Below are 18,987 nucleotides of genomic sequence, written 5' to 3' on the forward strand. Positions count from 1 at the left end.
TACCCCCAAGCCCCTTTTATATTGCAGCTTTCTCCATTTAATAATATTCTGTTTTTTTTGTTCTACCTTTAAAATTGAATAACTTCCCATTTTCCGTTATTTCCATTTGCCAACTTTTTTTACTTAACATATCAATATCTCTCTTTAAATTGTTTTCATCCCACTTCCAACCTTCATTCCACCTATTTTTGTGTCTTTTGCAAATTTGGCTACAGTACATGCAATTTCTTCCTGAAAGTCATTAATTCTATTGTTACTGTTCCAGTACTGATGCCTGTGGAATCTCACTGGTTATGGGTCACCAATCTGGAAAAGAACTCTTTATTTCCACTCACTATTTCCTGCCCGTTAGCCAATTCTCTAACCATGCCAATGTTGTACTTCCAATGTTATATGTGGGCTCTTATGATTTAACCTTTTGTGAGGTACTTATAGCCAACTTGCAAGTTTCTTTGCCTTTCTTCATAACAGTGTTGGGGAGGCACCAGTGTTGGACAGGGATGGACAAAGTGAGAAGTCACATGACACCAGGTTATAGTCCAATAGGTTTATTTGAAATCACAAGCTTTTAGAGTGCTGCATTTTCGTCAGATGAAGTGGAGGAGACTTCATTTGATGAAGGACCAGTGTTCCAAAAGCTTGTGGTTTCAAGTAAACTTGTTGGATTATATTCTGGTGTCATGTGACTTCTGACTTTCTTCATAACTCTATGCTAGGAATCAGCTGTTCTAGCTTTTTTTTTTGCATGTCCTTCAGGACTTGGTTGTCTTCCTTCAATGTGACTGACGCAGATAAGGTTTTGACTCAATAAATAGCAATACAAATTTGTGTTTGCTTATACTTCTGCAGCAACTGGCTTCTTGGATAGAGTTATGCATCCTGTTTCAGCGAGTGGTGGACAGATGTCTCAACAAATGTCTGAGCAGACAGTTTCAGAGGCTGAGGCTCAAGAACTGAGACAGGTGAGTGCATTCTGCTTCATTTAGATATTTTCATTTATGGGTTCAATATTATGTAATGGGCATATCCTTAAAGTTCATTGCTTGAGTAGATGCTATTAAATAACTGAATACATTGTGCATTTTTTTGAGCTATTGTCACTTCTATTACTACTGGTCATGACTATTTTTTGGAGTTCAATATTTAGCCTAAGTAAGAAAGATTAGATTAGATTACTTACAGTGTAGAAACAGGCCCTTCGGCCCAACAAGTCCACACCGACCTGCCAAAGCGCAACCCACCCAGGCCCATTCCCCTACATTTACCCCTTCACCTAACACTATGGGCAATTTAGCGTGGCCAATCCACCTCACCTGCACATTTTTGGATTTTGGGAGGAAACCGGAGCACCCGGAGGAAACCCACGCAGTCACGGGGAGAATGTGCAAACTCCACACAGAGAGTCGCCTGAGGTGGGAATTGAACCTGGGTCTCTGGTACTGTGAGGCAGCAGTGCTAACCACTGTGCCACCGTGCCAAAGAGGAGATAGCAAACTCCATCCATGTAGTGGACTATGACAAGACAAATTGCCAGTGTGATTATCTGTGACTTGTCCTCCCTGTTTGACTGTAAATCTTCAACAAATTGAGTGTGATTACCACAGTATTTCATTCTTTTGTTCAGACTTCCTCATTGTCTGTCTTGTGCATTCTTTTCCTCCTTCTTGTTCATTTAGTCTAATGCGCAGTAAAAAATGATCATATTCCTAGCTTTTAAGATATAAACTTTATTCAATGTGTATTCTTTGAATTTAACTTTTCCTTTCAAACAGTGCAGAAATTTGAAAAGTGTATTTAAAGGCTAACTCACTGTCCAAAGGAAATCAAAAGTCACATCTCAAATGAAAGGATTAAACATGCATATCCTGAGACCGTCAAAAGACATTCCTGAATTGAATGGATCTCTTTTAAAACAAAGAAGATTATTTTTTAACATCCTCAGGATGAATGTTTTGAAACAATAAAACAGGATATAGCTAATTGACCCCAGACCACCACCACTTTTGGAAAATGAGTGTGAGCAGTTTATCCCAATCAGTCCTAATGCTGAATGCAACAGCCAATTCTGTTATACGTAGAGTGAGACAACACTGAAATCCCTATTTCCTTCTCAATTGCTCCCAGTCAGAAAGCCTTTGAGAGGCAGATGCATGTGTCTGTTAGCCCCCGCTGAGTTGCTGGCTGACTAAGCAGTGTTTTGGTGGTTGTACCTAGAGTAAATACATTTATTTACACACTCACTCTGAAATATAATGCTGCCAACTTACCACATCTCTCTCTTCCACAAGCACATTCAAATGAAGTATAGGTGAAGAGAAAGTACCCCTCAATCATCACCAGCTGCATCCTGCCACTCAGCCAATTGTGGATCCAACTTGCCAAATTTTCTTTGATCCCATGGGTTCTTACCTTTGTTATCAGTATTCCAATGGGACCTTATCAAAAGCCTTGTTGATGTCCAAGTTGACTGCATCAAAACATTGTTCCATCTGCACACCTGGTCACCCCTTCAAAACATTTAATCAGACATGACCTTCCCTTGACAAAACTATGCTGAGTATTCTTGATTAGTCTCTGCCACTCCCAATGCAGATAAATGTGTCTCTCCAAATTGTTTCTAATCGTTTCCTCCCCACCAGAAAACATTAGTATGCAGGTACTATATGTAACCAAGAAGGCTAATGGTATGCTATCCTTTATTATAAGTAAGATTAAACATAAAAGTAAGGATGTAATGCATTAGTTGCCAGAATTGAAATGATACCACATCTTGAATGCAGTGTATATTTTTGGTCTCCTTATCTAAGGAAGATGTAAGTTCATCGGTGGTGATTCATGAGGAATTAACTAGCTTAATATCTCAGGAATGAGCAAATGATTCTGAGGATGATTTGCACAATCTGGGCCTGTTTTCACTGGAGTTTAGAATATTGAAAAGATAACTGAACATGAATGAGCTTGATAAAGTGGATAGGGAAGGGATATTTCCTCTTGTAGTTGAGTCCAGAATTAGGAAACGCTGTTTTCCATTTTAGGGCCCCAGTTTTTAACTTGGGAATCTCCTTTCATTCTAGAATTTTTTTCTGCAAATTGTGTGACTTTGGAACATTGCCTCAGACAGTGGTGGAGCCAGGGTTGTTGAATATTTTAAGACAGAAGCAAATAGATTTATGGTAGGAAGGGGAATCGGGTGTTGTCAGGAGTAGTTGGGAATTTGGCGTTTGAGATATGGTAGAGCAGACTCAAGGGGTCAAATAGTCCACTTCTGCTTCTATTTATAATATGAGCATTGGCGAGTTTCTAGTGATTTTTGTTTTCTTTTGACGACATTGACTCCTAAGTTAAGAGCTGTGTTATTCTACATCTCCTGAGTAGCCATTCTTCACCCAAGAGTCCAGGTAGTTGAAGGTACGGTGCTGCGTATGGAATTGCATTACAGAGAAGTTGCCTGTTACTATGCTAATTAATATCTCTCAACTCAGTTTCACCACTACTGTTGTAACAAATTAGTATCTAACAGCTGATTGTTTAGATTTCTATATCTCTCCTGCGTCCTTGTTCCTTTAGTTGAGAGAGAGAATCTATATTTATGTCGAGTCTTTCACAACCTCAGCATATCTAAAGCATTTTGGAGCCAGTAAAGTATGTTTGAAGAGTGGTCACTGTTGTAATGTAGGGAAAGGCAGCAGCCCATTAGTGAAATTAACATTTTTATTGCTGTTGGTTGCAGGATAAATATTGACCATGATTCCCTAGTACCCTCAGCTCGACACAGCTCAGCATTTCATCCGAAATCTAGCAGTGAAGCACTCAATCAATATTGCTGCAAATGTTGGACTAGCCTATGTGCTAGAGTATCTGAGTGAGGCTTGAACCCATAACTTTCTGACTGAGACATGAGTATGAGAACAATGAGCCATGGCTGACAGAAAGGTATGATTAGTTCTTTCAGGTTCAGTTCAAAATCACTTTCTAGCACAATGATTTTTTGCAAAGCTTTTTGCGTACCAAGATAAAAGAGACGTTGCCTTAGGGTGACACAGAAGATGACATGGCATTACTTAAAGAAGAATCCAATAGTATAACTCATTAAACAGCTCTTTCAAAGAGCTGGCACAGGCTCCATGGTCTGAATGACTGCCTCCTATGCAGAAAGCTCTGTAGGATTAGCACAATCCTTGTAGGCCTCTTTTTTCCCCCCCCCGCCAAAAAATCTGGTGATTTATTTCATTGCTGTCTCTGGGATCTTGCTGTTTGCAAATTGGCTATGGGTATGCAAAATTTCCCTACATTACAATTGAGACTATATTTATTTTGCTGTGTTGCTTTGGAAGATTGAAATATTGAAAGCTGCTATGCACATCCAAGTTAATTATCTCTATTCAGCTGTTTCTCTTTTTTTTAACTCTCTGTACCCTTTTTCACACTGAAGCATAGTATCTGTATACTGCATCAGGTTCTGTGAAGAAGTGATTGATAAAACCAGACACCAGAGGGCTCCAAATGCATTCTGTAAGTGGGCCTGAATTTATTCAATACTCTGTAATTCTTAGGATGGGCTGCAATAATTTTTTTCTCTTGCTGACTAGCTGCAGGAGTACAAAAGCTGCAGGGGTGACACGGTGGCTCAGTGGTTAGCACTGTTGATCAACAACTCCATGCTGTGAGGTAAAAGCTTAGGGGTTTAAATCCCACTTTAGAGACTTGAGCACATAATCTAGACTGTACCTGTGCTGTGCTGAAGCACTAGTGCATTGTTAAAAGTGCGATCATAAAATCGGGCTATATTACCCTCTCTAGTGAATGTAAATGATTGTAAAGCAGTAGTTTGCACGGGAGTTCTCCTGGTCAATATCTATCCTTCAACTAACGTCACTAAAAGATATTACCTGGACATTATTGAATTGCTATAATGTATGTAATTTAACTATATACGTCAGCAATTGTAAAGTACATTTTGATGATCTGAGGTCATTGAAAGGTATTATATAAATCTTACATAAGATCTTTACTTTCTTTCACACTTCCCAGGAGGGCTTAACTATTGGCAGCAAGTTGTTTTTAGCTCATGCATGAAGCTCTTATGAACAACAAGTCAAGCCCCTCCAAGTTGCACCAAAGAGCTTAGCCATTCTTCAATAGCTTCTTAGAGTTTCCTGGCAGAATTATAGTGCAAATCACTTTGAGAAATGATGTAGCTCTACACAAAAATTGAGAGTTTAAACAACTTGTTCACTTTCCAATTTCAAATATTTTGCATTAATGTTAAATGCTCACAACAAAGTGAGGAGAGGTTTGAATGCAAGGAGAGAACAGGTAACACAGAGCCATTGAAGGATTGAGTTGGAGCCAGTAGGATGCTGGGGTATAAATGTCTGCCACTGATTTAGGGGGAACATACAGAGAGCTGGCATTGGAGATCTGCAGGGTAGGGGCTTGAGACTTAGGACAAAACATATTAAAGGTAAGCTCTGCAGTTCTATCTGTCCACTCATGAATAGAGGTGGGCAATTAAATAGCAAACTCAAGGAAGAGGCTCCACAAACATCTCTATCTTCAGTAATAAGGGATGTCCTGCACATCAGTGCACCAGGGGAGGCAGCCATCTTCAGCCAGAAATGCTGAGTAAAGATCCATCTTGGCCTTGCCCTGAGATCCCTAGCAGATGCCAGTCTCCGACCAAATTGATTCACTCCACGTGATATCAACAAATGTCTGAAGACTGTGTTTACTGCTAAGACTATGGGCCCTGACAATATTACAGTAATGATATTGAAGACTTGGGCTCCGAAACTAGCCACGCCCCTGGCCAAGTGGTTCCAGTACAACTACAACACTGTGAAGCTATGCAAAAATGTGGAAGGTTGCTCATATATGTCTTGTCCACAAAAAGCAGGACAAATTCAACCCAGTCAATTACTGCCCTTTAAGTCCACCCTCAATCATCAGCAAAGAAATGGAAATGGCCATTGACAGAGCTCTCAAGTGGTATTTACTCAACAATATCCTGCTCACTGATGCTCCATTTGGGTTCTGTCAAGTTTCCTTAGTTCTTGACCTCATTGCAGTCTTGGTTAAACCTTAAGAGCTGAATTCCACAGGCTAGGTGGGAGTGACACCCTTTGATATCAAGACAACATTTGACCGAGTGTGGCATCAAAGAGCTCTGGCAAACTGAAGTTGAGTGTGAGCAGGAGAGGAAGCTCCCTCTGCTGGTTGGAGTTCTACCCTAGCACAAAGCATGATCATTGAGTTTGTGTCGGACATAATCCTGGTTGACAGTGAAGAGATAATCTGGATATCATCAACACGAAAGTGAAAACTACTTTGTGGTGTAAAGTCACTGCTGATCAGCATGTAAATTAGAAAAAGGAGAATTATGCCTTTAGGTATGGGAAAGGAGTCGAAACAGTGGGAAGGCAAGCAGAGCAAGCCATTGTTAGAGATATCCTATGTTCAGATAGAACTGGAAGATGACCCCTGAACATCAATCATTACTGGGCGGCACGGTGGCTCAGCAGTTAGCACTGCTGTCGCACAGCGTCGGGGACCCATATTTGATTCCATCCTCGGGTGACTGTCTGTGTGGAGTTTGCACATTCTCTCAGTGTCTGCGTGGGTTTCCTTCAAGTGCTCCAGTTTCCTCCCACAGTTCAAAGATGTGCAGGTTAGGTGAATTAGCCATGCTTAAATGGTCAATTAGGTGCATTAGTCAGAGGGAAAAGGGATTTGGGTGGGTTACTCTTCGGCGGGTCAGTGTGGACCTGTTTGGCCGGAATGCCTGTTTCCACACTGTAGGGAATCTAATCTAATCTAAAAGTCATCATTAGACTTCATTATGTTGAACTGGTGCTCTTCATTTCTATTTAAAGCTGGAGTTGTGTATTTAACTGGAACACAAAAGAAAAGTCAGCAAACTGAGCCAAAATGCTGCAAAGAATTTGACAAGATACCTCCTATAAAATGTCAGAACAAATTACTCCAGATGCTGGAATCTGTATTGAAAATCAACAAATGCTGGAGATCATAGCGGGTCAGAGGGCATCCAAGCTAATGTTTCGAGTTTAGATGGCTCTTCATCAGAGCCGAAGTGAAGTGTGGAGGGGTCAACATTTATGCTCTAGTGTGGGGTGGGAGATTATAGGTGTGGGTTGCTGGTGCAGAAAAGATGTTGATAGTTCAGATTTAACAATTGGAATGCGAGAATGGTAGAACAATAGTGTGTCTCCTGTTAGACTTGAAAGGACAGACAGTCCCATTGGGAATAGGGGGAGGGGAGAGAGGACTTGATATTAGAATGAAACAAGGTAAAAGAAAGGGAAGAAGTGATTCACAATTTGAAGGTGTTGAACTCAATATTAAATCTAGAAAGCTGCAAAGTGCTTTGTCTGAAGATGGGATGATGTTCCTCCAGTTTGCACTGTGATTCACTGGAACATTGCAGCATGCCAAGAACAGACAGGTGGGTATGTGAGCAGGATGCTGTGTTAACATTACCAGCTACGGGAAGGTCGGGGTCATGCTTGCGCATGGACTGGAGGTGTTCTGCAAAATGGTCACCCAGTTTGTGTTTGATTTCTTCAACATAGAGTAGGCCACACTGGGTGCAGCGAGTATAATACACAAGGTTGGATGACATGCAGGTGAAATGCTGTTTCACCGAGATAGACTGTTTAGGCCCTTGGAGGATGAGCAGGGATGGGGTGAAGGCGCAGGTGTTGCACCTTCTGCGGTTACATGGGAAGGTGCCATGGGAGGGGTGGTAGTGTGGGTGGTTGTGGAATGGACTAGGATGTCCCAGAGGAAATGATCCCCTGCAAAATGCAGGCAGGGGGAGTGAGGGGAAGATGTTTGGTGGTGTTCTACTGGAGTTATCTGAAATGGCGGAGAATGATCCTTTGAATGCGGAGGCTGGCCGGATGAAAAAATGGGGGCAAGGGGAACCCAATTACACTGTTGTGAGTGATAGAATTGGACAAGGGCAGAAGCTCGGATGATAGGTTGGATGCAGTTGAGGGGGCCCTGTCAATCATGGTGGTTGGAAAATCATGGTCATGGAAGAAGCAAGCCATGTCAGCAGTGTTGTTTTGGAAGATGGCATCATCCAAACAGGAACTGGGGGAATGGGATGGAGTCCTTGCAGGGTATGGGGTGTGATGAGGTGTAGTGAAGGTAGCTATGGGAGTCAGTAACTTTGTAGTAGATGGCCGTGGAGAGTTTATTCCCCGAAATTGAGACAGAGCGGCAAGAAAAGGGAGGGAACTGTCAGAAATGGATGATGTGAAATTTATGGAGGGGTCGAAATTGGAGGCAAAATGAAGAACATTTTCAAGGTCCTGGCGGGAGCATGTAGCAGCACCGAAGCAGTCATTGATGTACCAAGAAAAGAGTTGTGGGAGGCAGCCAGTGTAAGACTGGAATAAGGATCATTCCACATACTCCGTAAAGAGGCAGGCATAACTGGGACCTGTGCGGGTGCCCATAGCCACTCCTTTGACTTGGCAGAAGTGAGATGAATTAAAGGAGAAATTGTTCAATGAGAGACCAAGTTTAGCCAAGTGGAGGAGAGTGGTGGTGGATGGGGATTGAGCAGTTCTGTGATTGAGGAAGAAGCCAAGAGCTCTCAGATCATCCTGGTGAATGGAGAAATAGAGGGATTGGACATCCATAGAGAAGAGAAGGCACTTGGGGTCAGGGAATGTAAATTGTCAATGTGGTGGAGGGCATCAGAGGAATCGCAGATGTTGGTAGGCAGGGCATGGACAAGTGGAGGGAGGATGGAGTCAAGGTAGGAGAAAATGAGCTCTCTGGGGCAGGAAAGGCTGATACAAGAGGCTTACTGAGCCCATTTACTTCCCTTCCAAAATTCACAAACCAGACTGCCCTGATAGGCATTCTGGTATCATGTACTCTCTCCCAAATGTAATACCAAATTTGTGGATGATGCAAAGCTAAATGGAAATATGTGTTGTGAGGAAGATGTAAGGGTGAAGGCTTCAGGAGGATTTGGTCAGGCTTAGTGAATGAGCAAAATCACAGCAGCTCGAATGTATTTGGGCGGCACGGTGGCACAGTGGTTAGCACTGCTGCCTCACAGCGCCAGAGACCTGGGTTCAATTCCCGCCTCAGGCGACTGACTGTGTGGAGTTTGCACATTCTCCCCGTGACTGCGTGGGTTTCCTCCGGGTGCTCCGGTTTCCTCCCACAGTCCAAAGATGTGCAGGTCAGGTGAATTGGCCATGCTAAATTGCCCGTAGTGTTAGGTAAGAGGTAAATGTAGGGGTCTGGGTGGGTTGCGCTTTGGCGGGTCGGTGTGGACTTGTTGGGCCAAAGGGACTGTTTCCACACTGTAATCTAATCTAATAGTGTGGAAAAATGTAAGGAGATACAGATGAGCAAAGTATTTCTTCAATGGTAAGAAGTTAAGAATTTGGAAATACAAAGGGACTTGGGTGCCCTTGTCAGTAAATCACTGAATGCTAACCTACAAGTGCAGCAAGTTATGAAGAGGGCTAATGAGATGTTAGTTTTTATTGCAAGAGGATTTGAGTAGTGGAGTAGTGAAGTCTTCAGATTTGTTTGGTTAGACTGTACCTCAACTCTGCAAGCAGTTTTGATCTTCTTCTCTCAGGAAATATATTATTGCTATAGAGGAACTGTAACGAAAATTCACCAGGCTTATCCTGTAATAGAGGAACTATTCCTTAAAAACAGATTGGGCAAATTGGGCCTGTACTTTCAAAGTTTCAAAGAATGAGAGGTGATCTCGAAACCTATGCAATACCTAAAGGGATAAACAGAGTAGTTGCAGCTAAGATGTCTGCCTGGTTGGACCATGTAGAACCTGGGGTCGAAGTTTAAAAATAAGGGAGATACCTCTTGAGTTTGAGATGAGAATATTTTTTACTCTGGGGGTTGTGAATCTTTAGGATTTTCTACCTGAAAGCTCAATCTTTGAGCATTTTTAAGCTAGAGTTTGATAGATTTCTGATTAGCAATGGCATATACGGTTATGGGAGTAGGGTGAGAAAAAGGTATTGAAGTGTGTGATCCGCCACAGTTATATTAAATGATGGGGCAGGATTGAAGGACTCCATGAGCTACTCCTGTTCCTATATTCTGATAGAGAAACCCCTGATGGTGAATGTCTGTGGACTGTGTATAAAAGAGGCTATTACATCATGTTTCTGATTCTCATCCATTTAGAATCATAGATATATGGCACAGAAACAGACCAATTCGTCAATGCTACCAGATATCCTAAATAAATCTAGTCCCATTTGCCAGCATTTGGCCCATATCCCTGTAAACGCTTCCTATTCATATACCCATCCAAATGCCTTTTAAATGTTGAAATTGTACCAACCTCTTCAACTTCCTCCGGCAGTTCATTCCATACACCCTCTGTGCAAAAGTTGCCCCTTAGATACCTCTTAAATCTTTTCCCTTTCATTTGAAACATATGCTTCCAGTACAGATCTCAATTGCAATCAGCAGCTATAATCAAGTTGTTAAAAATTTTCTGTTATTGAGGCTGATTGTTTTGCCATACAATCTAAGAATAGATGTAAACAAGTTGTATTAATACAGTGCTTTACCATATTCACTGGGAAAAAAAGGAAGCTAGGAGGAGATTGAATAAAGATGTCAAAATTCTGAAAGTTTTGATAAAGTGAGCTGTAGTGAGGCAGTGATCGGGGGGCTATGAATTTAAATATACCATTAAATTATTGAGCAGAGAAGATAAAATGGAATTTTTTATATTGGAGCACTGAATTATTTGCCAGAAGGAGTATTTAGAAATGATAGCATTGCATGTTGTATTGGAAAATAATAAATATGTGAAGCAGAGGAAGTAAACAGCACAGTGGGTGAGGTTTTCATTGTCCTATCAATGACTCAGCATACACATGATGGACTCCCAGACTTAAGACACTCTGTACTCACTACACACACACACGCATACACTTTCTCACACTCTCAACCCCCACCCCAGACAGACAGACACATATAGACAGACAAAGACCCACATGCACACATACATTTTGCGGGGTGAATTTGTACTTGCAGAGTTACATTGTACTTTTCTCAAAAACTGCATGAATTTATGTAAAACTCTGTTATCTCACTTTTTAGATTAGAATCAATCTATTCAAAGTAAGTCAAGTACTTTGAGATATTTGTGAGACACAAGACCATAAAGGAAAAACATAACAAATGGAGTCCATCATGATTTGGAGATGTCGGTGTTAGACTGGGGTGTACAAAGTTAAAAATCACACAACACCAGGTTATAGTCCAACGGGTTTAATTGGAATCGACGTTTTGGGCAAAAGCCCTTCATCAGGAATAAAGGCAGAGAGCCTGAAGCGTGAAGAGAGTCCTCTAGCTTATCTCTCCACGCTTCAGGCTCTCTGCCTTTATTCCTGATGAAGGGCTTTTGCCCGAAACGTCGATTCCAATTAAACCCGTTGGACTATAACCTGGTGTTGTGTGATTTTTAACTTTGTACACCCCAGTCTAACACCGACATCTCCAAATCATGATGGACTCCATTTGTTATGTTTTTCCTTTATGGTCTTGTGTCTCACAAATATCTCAAAGTACTTGACTTACTTTGAATTACTATGAATTTTCGTGACTGTTATGAAAGCAAATGTGACGGTTATTTTTATTAGCAGGAGATCCCACAAGCAGCAAGGACAATAAGTAATAAGTATGCACAGTGTGTAGTGTAGCAGGCTCAAATAAAGAGACAAAATGCTGTAGAAAATCAGTGGGTTTGACAGCGTTGATGTTCACTTTTCAAGTCAAGTCGTCTTCAGACCTGGGGGGCCATGTAAAGATTTAAGAGAAACACAGTCAATCTAATATAGTACTTACAGTACAGATTTAATAATGGAAAACATTCTATTCACAAAAGCCTGAAAGCTTTTCAGTTTTCTCACATTGTTAATATGGTACTTAAAAAGAGCTTCTGTTTATTTCTCTAAACATTGAAGAGCTTCTTTGAGCTGTCAAAATAATAACTCCCACTGAGATAATTGTAGCTTTTGAAGCTCAGCCAGGTGTTCATAATGAATTGTTTTTAGGGGCAAATCAAAAAGTAAATATTGTATTTGTTGAAACAAAGGTGACACCAGTTGACCTGCCAATCAAAGCAATCTAGTAGAAGAACAGATTTTATCTACCTTCACCAGTTGTTTCTCTTTTGGGGGTGGGGAGGCATGATGTAAAATGGGGCTGCAACCAATCTGCCATCTATGTCAGGCCTCCCACCCCTGCCAGTTCACCCCTATAATACAGTAGGTGTGCAAGCCTCAAGGTTGACTGCCTGCAAGGCAGTGCTTGAAATAGGAGAAAGTGAGGTCTGCAGATGCTGGAGATCAAAGTTGAAACTTTATTGCTGGAACAGCACAGCAGGTCAGGCAGCATCCAGGGAACAGGAGATTCGACGTAACAATAGCAGCTTGTGAATCTGCCTCAGAAAGTGTCCACAGCTGCTCAGAAAAAGTACTCTCAGGTTGGTTCCTTGGAGAAATGCTGTCCCCTATAAGTAGAATGGGAGGAACTAGTGAGAAACAGTCTGGTTCTCCCTCTGATTGTTGATGATAAGCTCACTAGTGACCTAATAGCAACAAACACACGAGCGAATCCACTAGTGACTGGAAGAACAACTAGCTTATGAAACTAGGTATTGACAGTGAGGGAATTGTTGGAGGAGATTCTGCCTGGTCTGGATCTGGAATTGGAGTTGGGTGCTGCTTTTTGTTGAGGTCAGGAGATAGTAACCTTTTACTTGGCTGGAGTTCCATCAGCTGGATCTGGGTAAGGAAGCTGAAAGAGTGTTTGTTTGGGGACAGAGTAGGAGACTGCAAGAGGAATGTGAGGATTGAAGGCTGTGAATGGAGGCTTAATGAGTAGAGAGAGGCTGCGTTAGGAAGTGGGATAGTGAAGAGGAGACTGGAAGGGAGAGTGGAGAAGGAGCCTGCAAGTGGGAAGTTGTGGGGAGAGGCAAGTTGGAAGGATGGGGAAGACAGGCTACAAAAGAGAGAACAGTTTTAGACTTGTAAACAATTGAATACTTAAATAAGTGGGATCTAAGAAATGTTAAAATCACTTGAGGTAGTGAATTCCTTGGAATCTTTAATTGCATAGGTTCAGAAACTGCTGTTTGGAAACAATGTAGTGAATCTTACTATGATGAACCCCTCTGTGTCACTTGTTAAATTTAAATGTGAGGTTGGATCCAAGATACAATAAATGGAGCAATCACTGGATTAAGTTGTTCCACCTTTGAGCATTCGATAAAGTTGATGATGAGTTGTTACCTGGCTAGTTTCTGGAAAGTGTGTTTAAGTGCTGGAATTTTGAGTGCAGAAATGTGTCAGTTTTTTGGGGGGGACAAAAAAAATGTTTGTTGAATTATGTCTGTTGTAGTGTCTAGGGAATTAATGCTTTCTTTATGTTTGGCTTTAAGTTTAAGGGAGAATCGAAGATTGTTGAGAATATTAATAGATTATTATAACTTTGCTTCTGCAAGACTTTTTTTGTCAACACACATACACGTGACATTGTTAACACTGCATCACTTAATAAACAAGTTATTGAGAATAGAAAAGTATCCCCTAAAAGGTAAAAGATAGCCCTTTTATGATTAGATTTCCTACAGTGTGGAAACAGGCCCTTCGGCCCAACAAGTCCACACCGACCCTCCGAACAGTAACCCACCCCCCTCTGACTAATGCACCTAACAACTATGGACAATTTAGCACAGCCAATTCACCTGACCTGATCTTTGGAATGTGGGAGGAAACTGGAATACCTGGACGAAACCCACACAGTCATGGGGAGAATGTGCAAACTCCACACAGACAGTCATCCAAGGCTGGAATCGAACCTGAGACCCTAGCGCTGTGAGGCAGCAGTGCTAACCACTGAGCCACCATGTCAAGAGGAGCCTTGGAGAAAAATATTATTTTGATGTCTGCCAGATGTGCATGGATTATGTTCAACTAGGCTTGCTAACAAGGTAGTTGACCTGAATAATGTGATTCCAATACCAAAATATGTTTGGGATCGGCAGTCAGAGATGGCTGATGTAGGGGGAGAAAAAGCAGGGCATATGATTCATGGGTGCACCATCCTCTCACAATTACCCCTTCCCAAGATGTGAACCTCCCTTTTCCTTCAGAGCCTCGTGTCCAATAGAACCTAGCCCCCAACCTTCTCTCTCCTTCTGCCCTGGGCTGCAGGATTCTTCCCAGTCTATAACTGTAGTTCTACAAAGAGCCATGATCCTCTGTGAACTCACAGCAGAACCCACTACTCTGTTCTGGCAATGCCAGGTGTGATAGAGCTGCTATATTTGGAAAATAATTAGTGGAGTTTACTATAATGAAAACACTGCTAATCAAATTGGTCAGTAGTTTGAATACACCAAACTCACTCCATAAAATCCATCTTGAGGATTTTTGATTTACCCAACACGTACAGCTGTCTCCAGATTTTCTTAACGGTTTGAAGAGTGGGTGAGTCCATTTTGATTTATTCTCTTCCTGCTTTCCCTACCAACCTCCGCTCACTTATGATGTCCCATCATGGACATTGCCCATAATGGGAATTCCACATGAACATCCAATTGGCTACACAAGTCATTCCTGGTGGGGATTAATAGTTGAAAACAAAAAATAAGTCATGGTGATTTGGTGGCAGGAAAGTCGTCTAGTAGTGTGTGAGTGATAACACTTCTGGATATATATTAAAAAAAAAGACTGAGTGAGGGGGCACTTATGGTGCAATGGTAGTGTCCTTACCTCTGGGCTAGGAGGCCTGGGTTCAAGTATCACTTACTCCAGAAGTGTGGGATAACATCTCTGAACAGGTGATTTGAAAATGTCTAAAGAGTAGGTTTGGGCCCTCAGGACACCATGGTAAGGTCCCAACTTATGAGCCAGGAGGCCTGGGTTCAACTCCCACTTGAATCTTAGAATCATACTGTACAGAAGAAGCCCTTCAGCCTATCGAGTTGTACTGCTAAAAATACACTACTACCCAGACTAGTCTCTGTTTCCTGCTTTAGGTCCATAGGCTTCAATGCTATGACAATTCAAGTTTTTCATCCACCTACTTTTTAAAAAGTAATGAGTGATGATTTGAAAGACAAACAAACCCATGACAGTTAAATACACCTTATCACCTTCAAGAGTGATTATGTCTATTTGATAAGAACATAAGAAATAGGAAGAGAAGTAGGCCATCTGGTCTGGTCCGTTGAGCCTGCTCTGCCATTCAATAAGATTATGGCTGATCTCTTAGAAGATTCAGCTTCACCATAACTCTTAATTCCTTTACTGTTCAAAAATTGATTTATTTTTACCTTTAAAAATATTTAGCATAATTTAGCTTCAACTGCTCTACTGGGCAGGGAATTCCACAAGCTTTGGACAAAGAAGTTCCTCCTCAACTCAGTCCTAAATTTGTGACTCCTGTGTTGGGGATAAAGGTAACTACAAGCCAAGTTCTGAACTATGGATGCTGGTAATTCTTCAGCACCTCTTCCAAGGAGGCCTTATATAAACACAAGTTTATCACAGCACAGCTCTATTTTTGCTATCTTTTACTATTCTTCGAACCAACTGTTAATCATCTAGTTTGTTGGTTTAGAGTGCCTTTTTGGTTGATTAGCTTTTGTGGAGCACTTTGCTCTGGGTTTTACATAAAATAAATGTAAGCTGTTGCTGAACATTGCAGTTTTGGAGTACTTATCATCTTGTGGTGCAGTTAACAAGTAATGATTAATTAATTATCTGGAATTATGCAGCCTTTGAGGCTCACTGGTTTCCTGTACAAGTGTGGCATACATTGAGAAATATGACCATTGTTGGGTACAGTACAGATCATGTGGAACTTGCTCCAGGCTTATGTTCAGATTATGCCCACTAAATTTCTGATTCTGGAGTATTTTTACCCAGTTTCTCTTAACTATCAAGGTTCTGCACTCTGGACTTCCTTATCTAAACCTGCCTGCCTTCTACCTGGGTTATGAACAAGGTCTGTACTTGAGTTTGTTTGTAAGTTGATGTGTACCCAAGTTGGAACGCAATATAGTAAAATGTAAAATAGCTTTGTGTACATATGTGCAAATGTTTGCAGGTTGGATTCTCAGAATTGATATTATTGTAGGATCATGCTTGTAAGTCTGACATTTGTTAATGACCTGCCTGTATGCTTTTAGTTACTTTACCCCAACTCAGCAGCATGTTGTCCTTAAGTTGGCTTGTTACATTGACCTAGCTGCCAGTTCCTGTAGGATATGAAGGAAATGAAAGGGAGCAATTTATGCCATGTGATACTATATACAACTTGAACCTGCCAGCATTGGTATACACCAGGAGCAACTCACTTGCCTACTCTTTCGTTTTAGATTTTACGGAAGTTGAAGACTATCGCGCTGGATACTGAGGCTGAGCTAGAGCGTCAGGACGAAGTGCTGGATGTCATCAGTTCCTCCACAGACCAGGCAACATCCCGGATAAACATGAGTCACCGCCGAATGCGGAAACTCCTGTAGGACTTAAGCTGACCAAATGTTGCAATGCTCAGTCATGTTCGATGCAGCTCGTTCTTAAACAGGCCGTCAGCATTTGGATGGAATGCTTCAAAGAGCTGGAACAACAATGGGTCAGATGGAAATGAATCAGGTTCACTCACTCCTTAAAGTTTGAAGAGAAAGACCTGTTTATGTGTACCTGGCTTGAGACTGTTGAAAAATTTCATATAAATTGTTAGAACAATCTGTGGCCAGTCTGCTGTTCTATTATCTTGGCCTCATCAACAATATGTCAGCATACATAGAGGAGCTAAGAATGTGCTCTTGTCATTCAGACTCCATTGCCATGGCAACCATCTAAGCATCTAATATTCAATTGTTTTAGAACACAATAAATTTTAGCTAATTGCAGAAAAGCTTCAAAGATACTAGCAAATTCAGACATTCTTCTAATTTGCAATCTATAAAAAAATGCAGTTTCTTTAAAAACAATGAATGAGACTTTATGATACAATATTTTTTTTTCTAAGGGAATATAGATAGATGTACCCTTGAGTCAAGATTCCCCCCTATATGAGGCATGCCTTTCTGGTTGCTTATGAATTTACAACTGGTACCATACCACTTCACCATGCAGAGGAAAGTCATGCAAAGCGTACATGTGCCAATACATTCCTGTTACAGCTTGAAGCTCAGACAAAATTTCACTACTCCATGACAAACTATTGCTTCTTTCTCCGGTTATTCCTGGTGAATTGCATCCACTAGTGATCAACAAAGTGCCAATAATGTGCAGCTGGTCGAGCAGTTTGTGAAAAGGAAAAGGAAGTTAATTTTTCTGGTGAGACACATCACCCAAAATGTTTCTCATTTGAGAATCAGAGACAGCTGTTTTTACCTTAAGATTTCCTGCATTTGTGGTCCTTCCTTGCATTTTGTGCATTGGATTCAGTCATAATTAGTGCTTTGCAACAAGATCATGTTTGGGGGTAAGAGAAGAGAAATTAGTAACTTCAGTCATAGTGAGTGGGATTTAGAATTGCAAAATCTCAAGATAATTGTTATAGGGATTGTGTTCAAGAAGGGAAGGACAGTAATAAGGTTTAAAATCTGACTGCATCTACTTGTTTCTGTCAATTGCTACAAACACGATTAGAGCAAACAAATGACAGCATTATGAATTCCATTTGTTAGCTATCCTATCAGTTGTAGTTTGGGGATGCTGTGCCTTGCATACACTCACTCAATGAGAAAAATTGAATAAGGCAAATGGACTTGCAGTACTACTGTCAATGGATTATTGAACTTTTTGCTTCAATGAATTAATCATGCTTATCTGTCCCTATATATCTCTATTCTGTGTGCGACGAGGATTTGGTTTGTGGGTGACATTTTCATACTATGTGCTTGAGTTCTGGGAGTGGTGGGAAGTGAATACAAAATACAGATATTGACTGTGCCCTTTTGATATTTTTGTGACACCGAAAGAAAGCTTTGATGTGTGTACCACAACAGTGAAGTGTTAATGATTACAACTCTACCTCTGCCACTGTTGACTGCAGTGGCGAAGGAAATAATGAAGAATTAAATGTATCACACAAAACATTAAAAAACAAAGTTTAAAATGCATTGCTTCAAGAATATACTATATTGGTACCAATATGCTAAATACACACTACACTATTTACTTATCATGCTAGTGATATCTAGGGCCACAATATCAACACTGCATCAGCAGCATTCTCACCAAGACAGCCTGGAATTTTAAATCAAAAATGATCTTGGGAGTTTCCTCTACATGTGGCATAACTCCTTTTAATGTTGATTTGCTGCCTGTTTGTACTCATGGTTTGCTGCGAATATGTACGTTAGGATGTTGCATGGCCTTAAAAATGTCTTACTAAGTTAAATAGATGAAGTTATAACCATAACGCACATATTCCAGTATGCAATGCTAATTAACATATTCTCCTGTTGATAGTTATTTTCACTTGTACTTCAGTGCATGAGCATGTCTTTACCCCTGTGAGTGGATGCAGCTTTCCTTTGGAGATATACATGAAAAAGTAGTAGGACCAACAGGGAATTGTGCACTTTAATAAACTCCAAGATATAAATGGAGTACTTTCTGTGCTGAGTTCAGTTCATTGGCATGGTCTATTTGGCTGGATCTCACATGCAACTTTTATAATGTCACATTAATTGATTGATTGTTGTGAATTGTAATATCCTAGGACATGCTGGAAATGTTCAATAGAATTGCTTACTTTTAAGATATAGCATTGGCATTGTTCACAGTTATTTGAGTATACTTGACTTAATATTTTTGATTTATGATGGGTATTGAAATGGGATGACATTCCCTCATTTCCATCGCCACTGCTTCCAAACTGGGAGATGGAATAATGTGTATGGAGACATAGGATAATTGACAA

At 40.9% G+C, this 18,987-nt stretch overlaps 1 protein-coding gene across 2 annotated transcripts in view; it reads left to right on the forward strand.

Annotated features, from left to right (window-relative positions):
* snap47 (synaptosome associated protein 47) overlaps positions 1 to 16,796 on the forward strand; it is a 63,433-nt gene extending 46,637 nt beyond the window's left edge. For both annotated transcript variants that reach the window (XM_043687927.1, XM_043687926.1), the window contains 2 exons: positions 850 to 962; positions 16,427 to 16,796. In XM_043687927.1, the coding sequence (XP_043543862.1) occupies positions 850 to 962; positions 16,427 to 16,573 (260 nt within the window). In that variant the 3' untranslated portion in view covers positions 16,574 to 16,796. The remainder of the gene's footprint in view (positions 1 to 849; positions 963 to 16,426) is intronic.
* The last annotated feature ends 2,191 nt before the right edge of the window (positions 16,797 to 18,987 follow it).

This window comes from Chiloscyllium plagiosum, chromosome 4 (assembly GCF_004010195.1).
Source record: "Chiloscyllium plagiosum isolate BGI_BamShark_2017 chromosome 4, ASM401019v2, whole genome shotgun sequence".
In the NCBI taxonomy this organism is placed as follows: Eukaryota; Metazoa; Chordata; class Chondrichthyes; order Orectolobiformes; family Hemiscylliidae; genus Chiloscyllium; species Chiloscyllium plagiosum.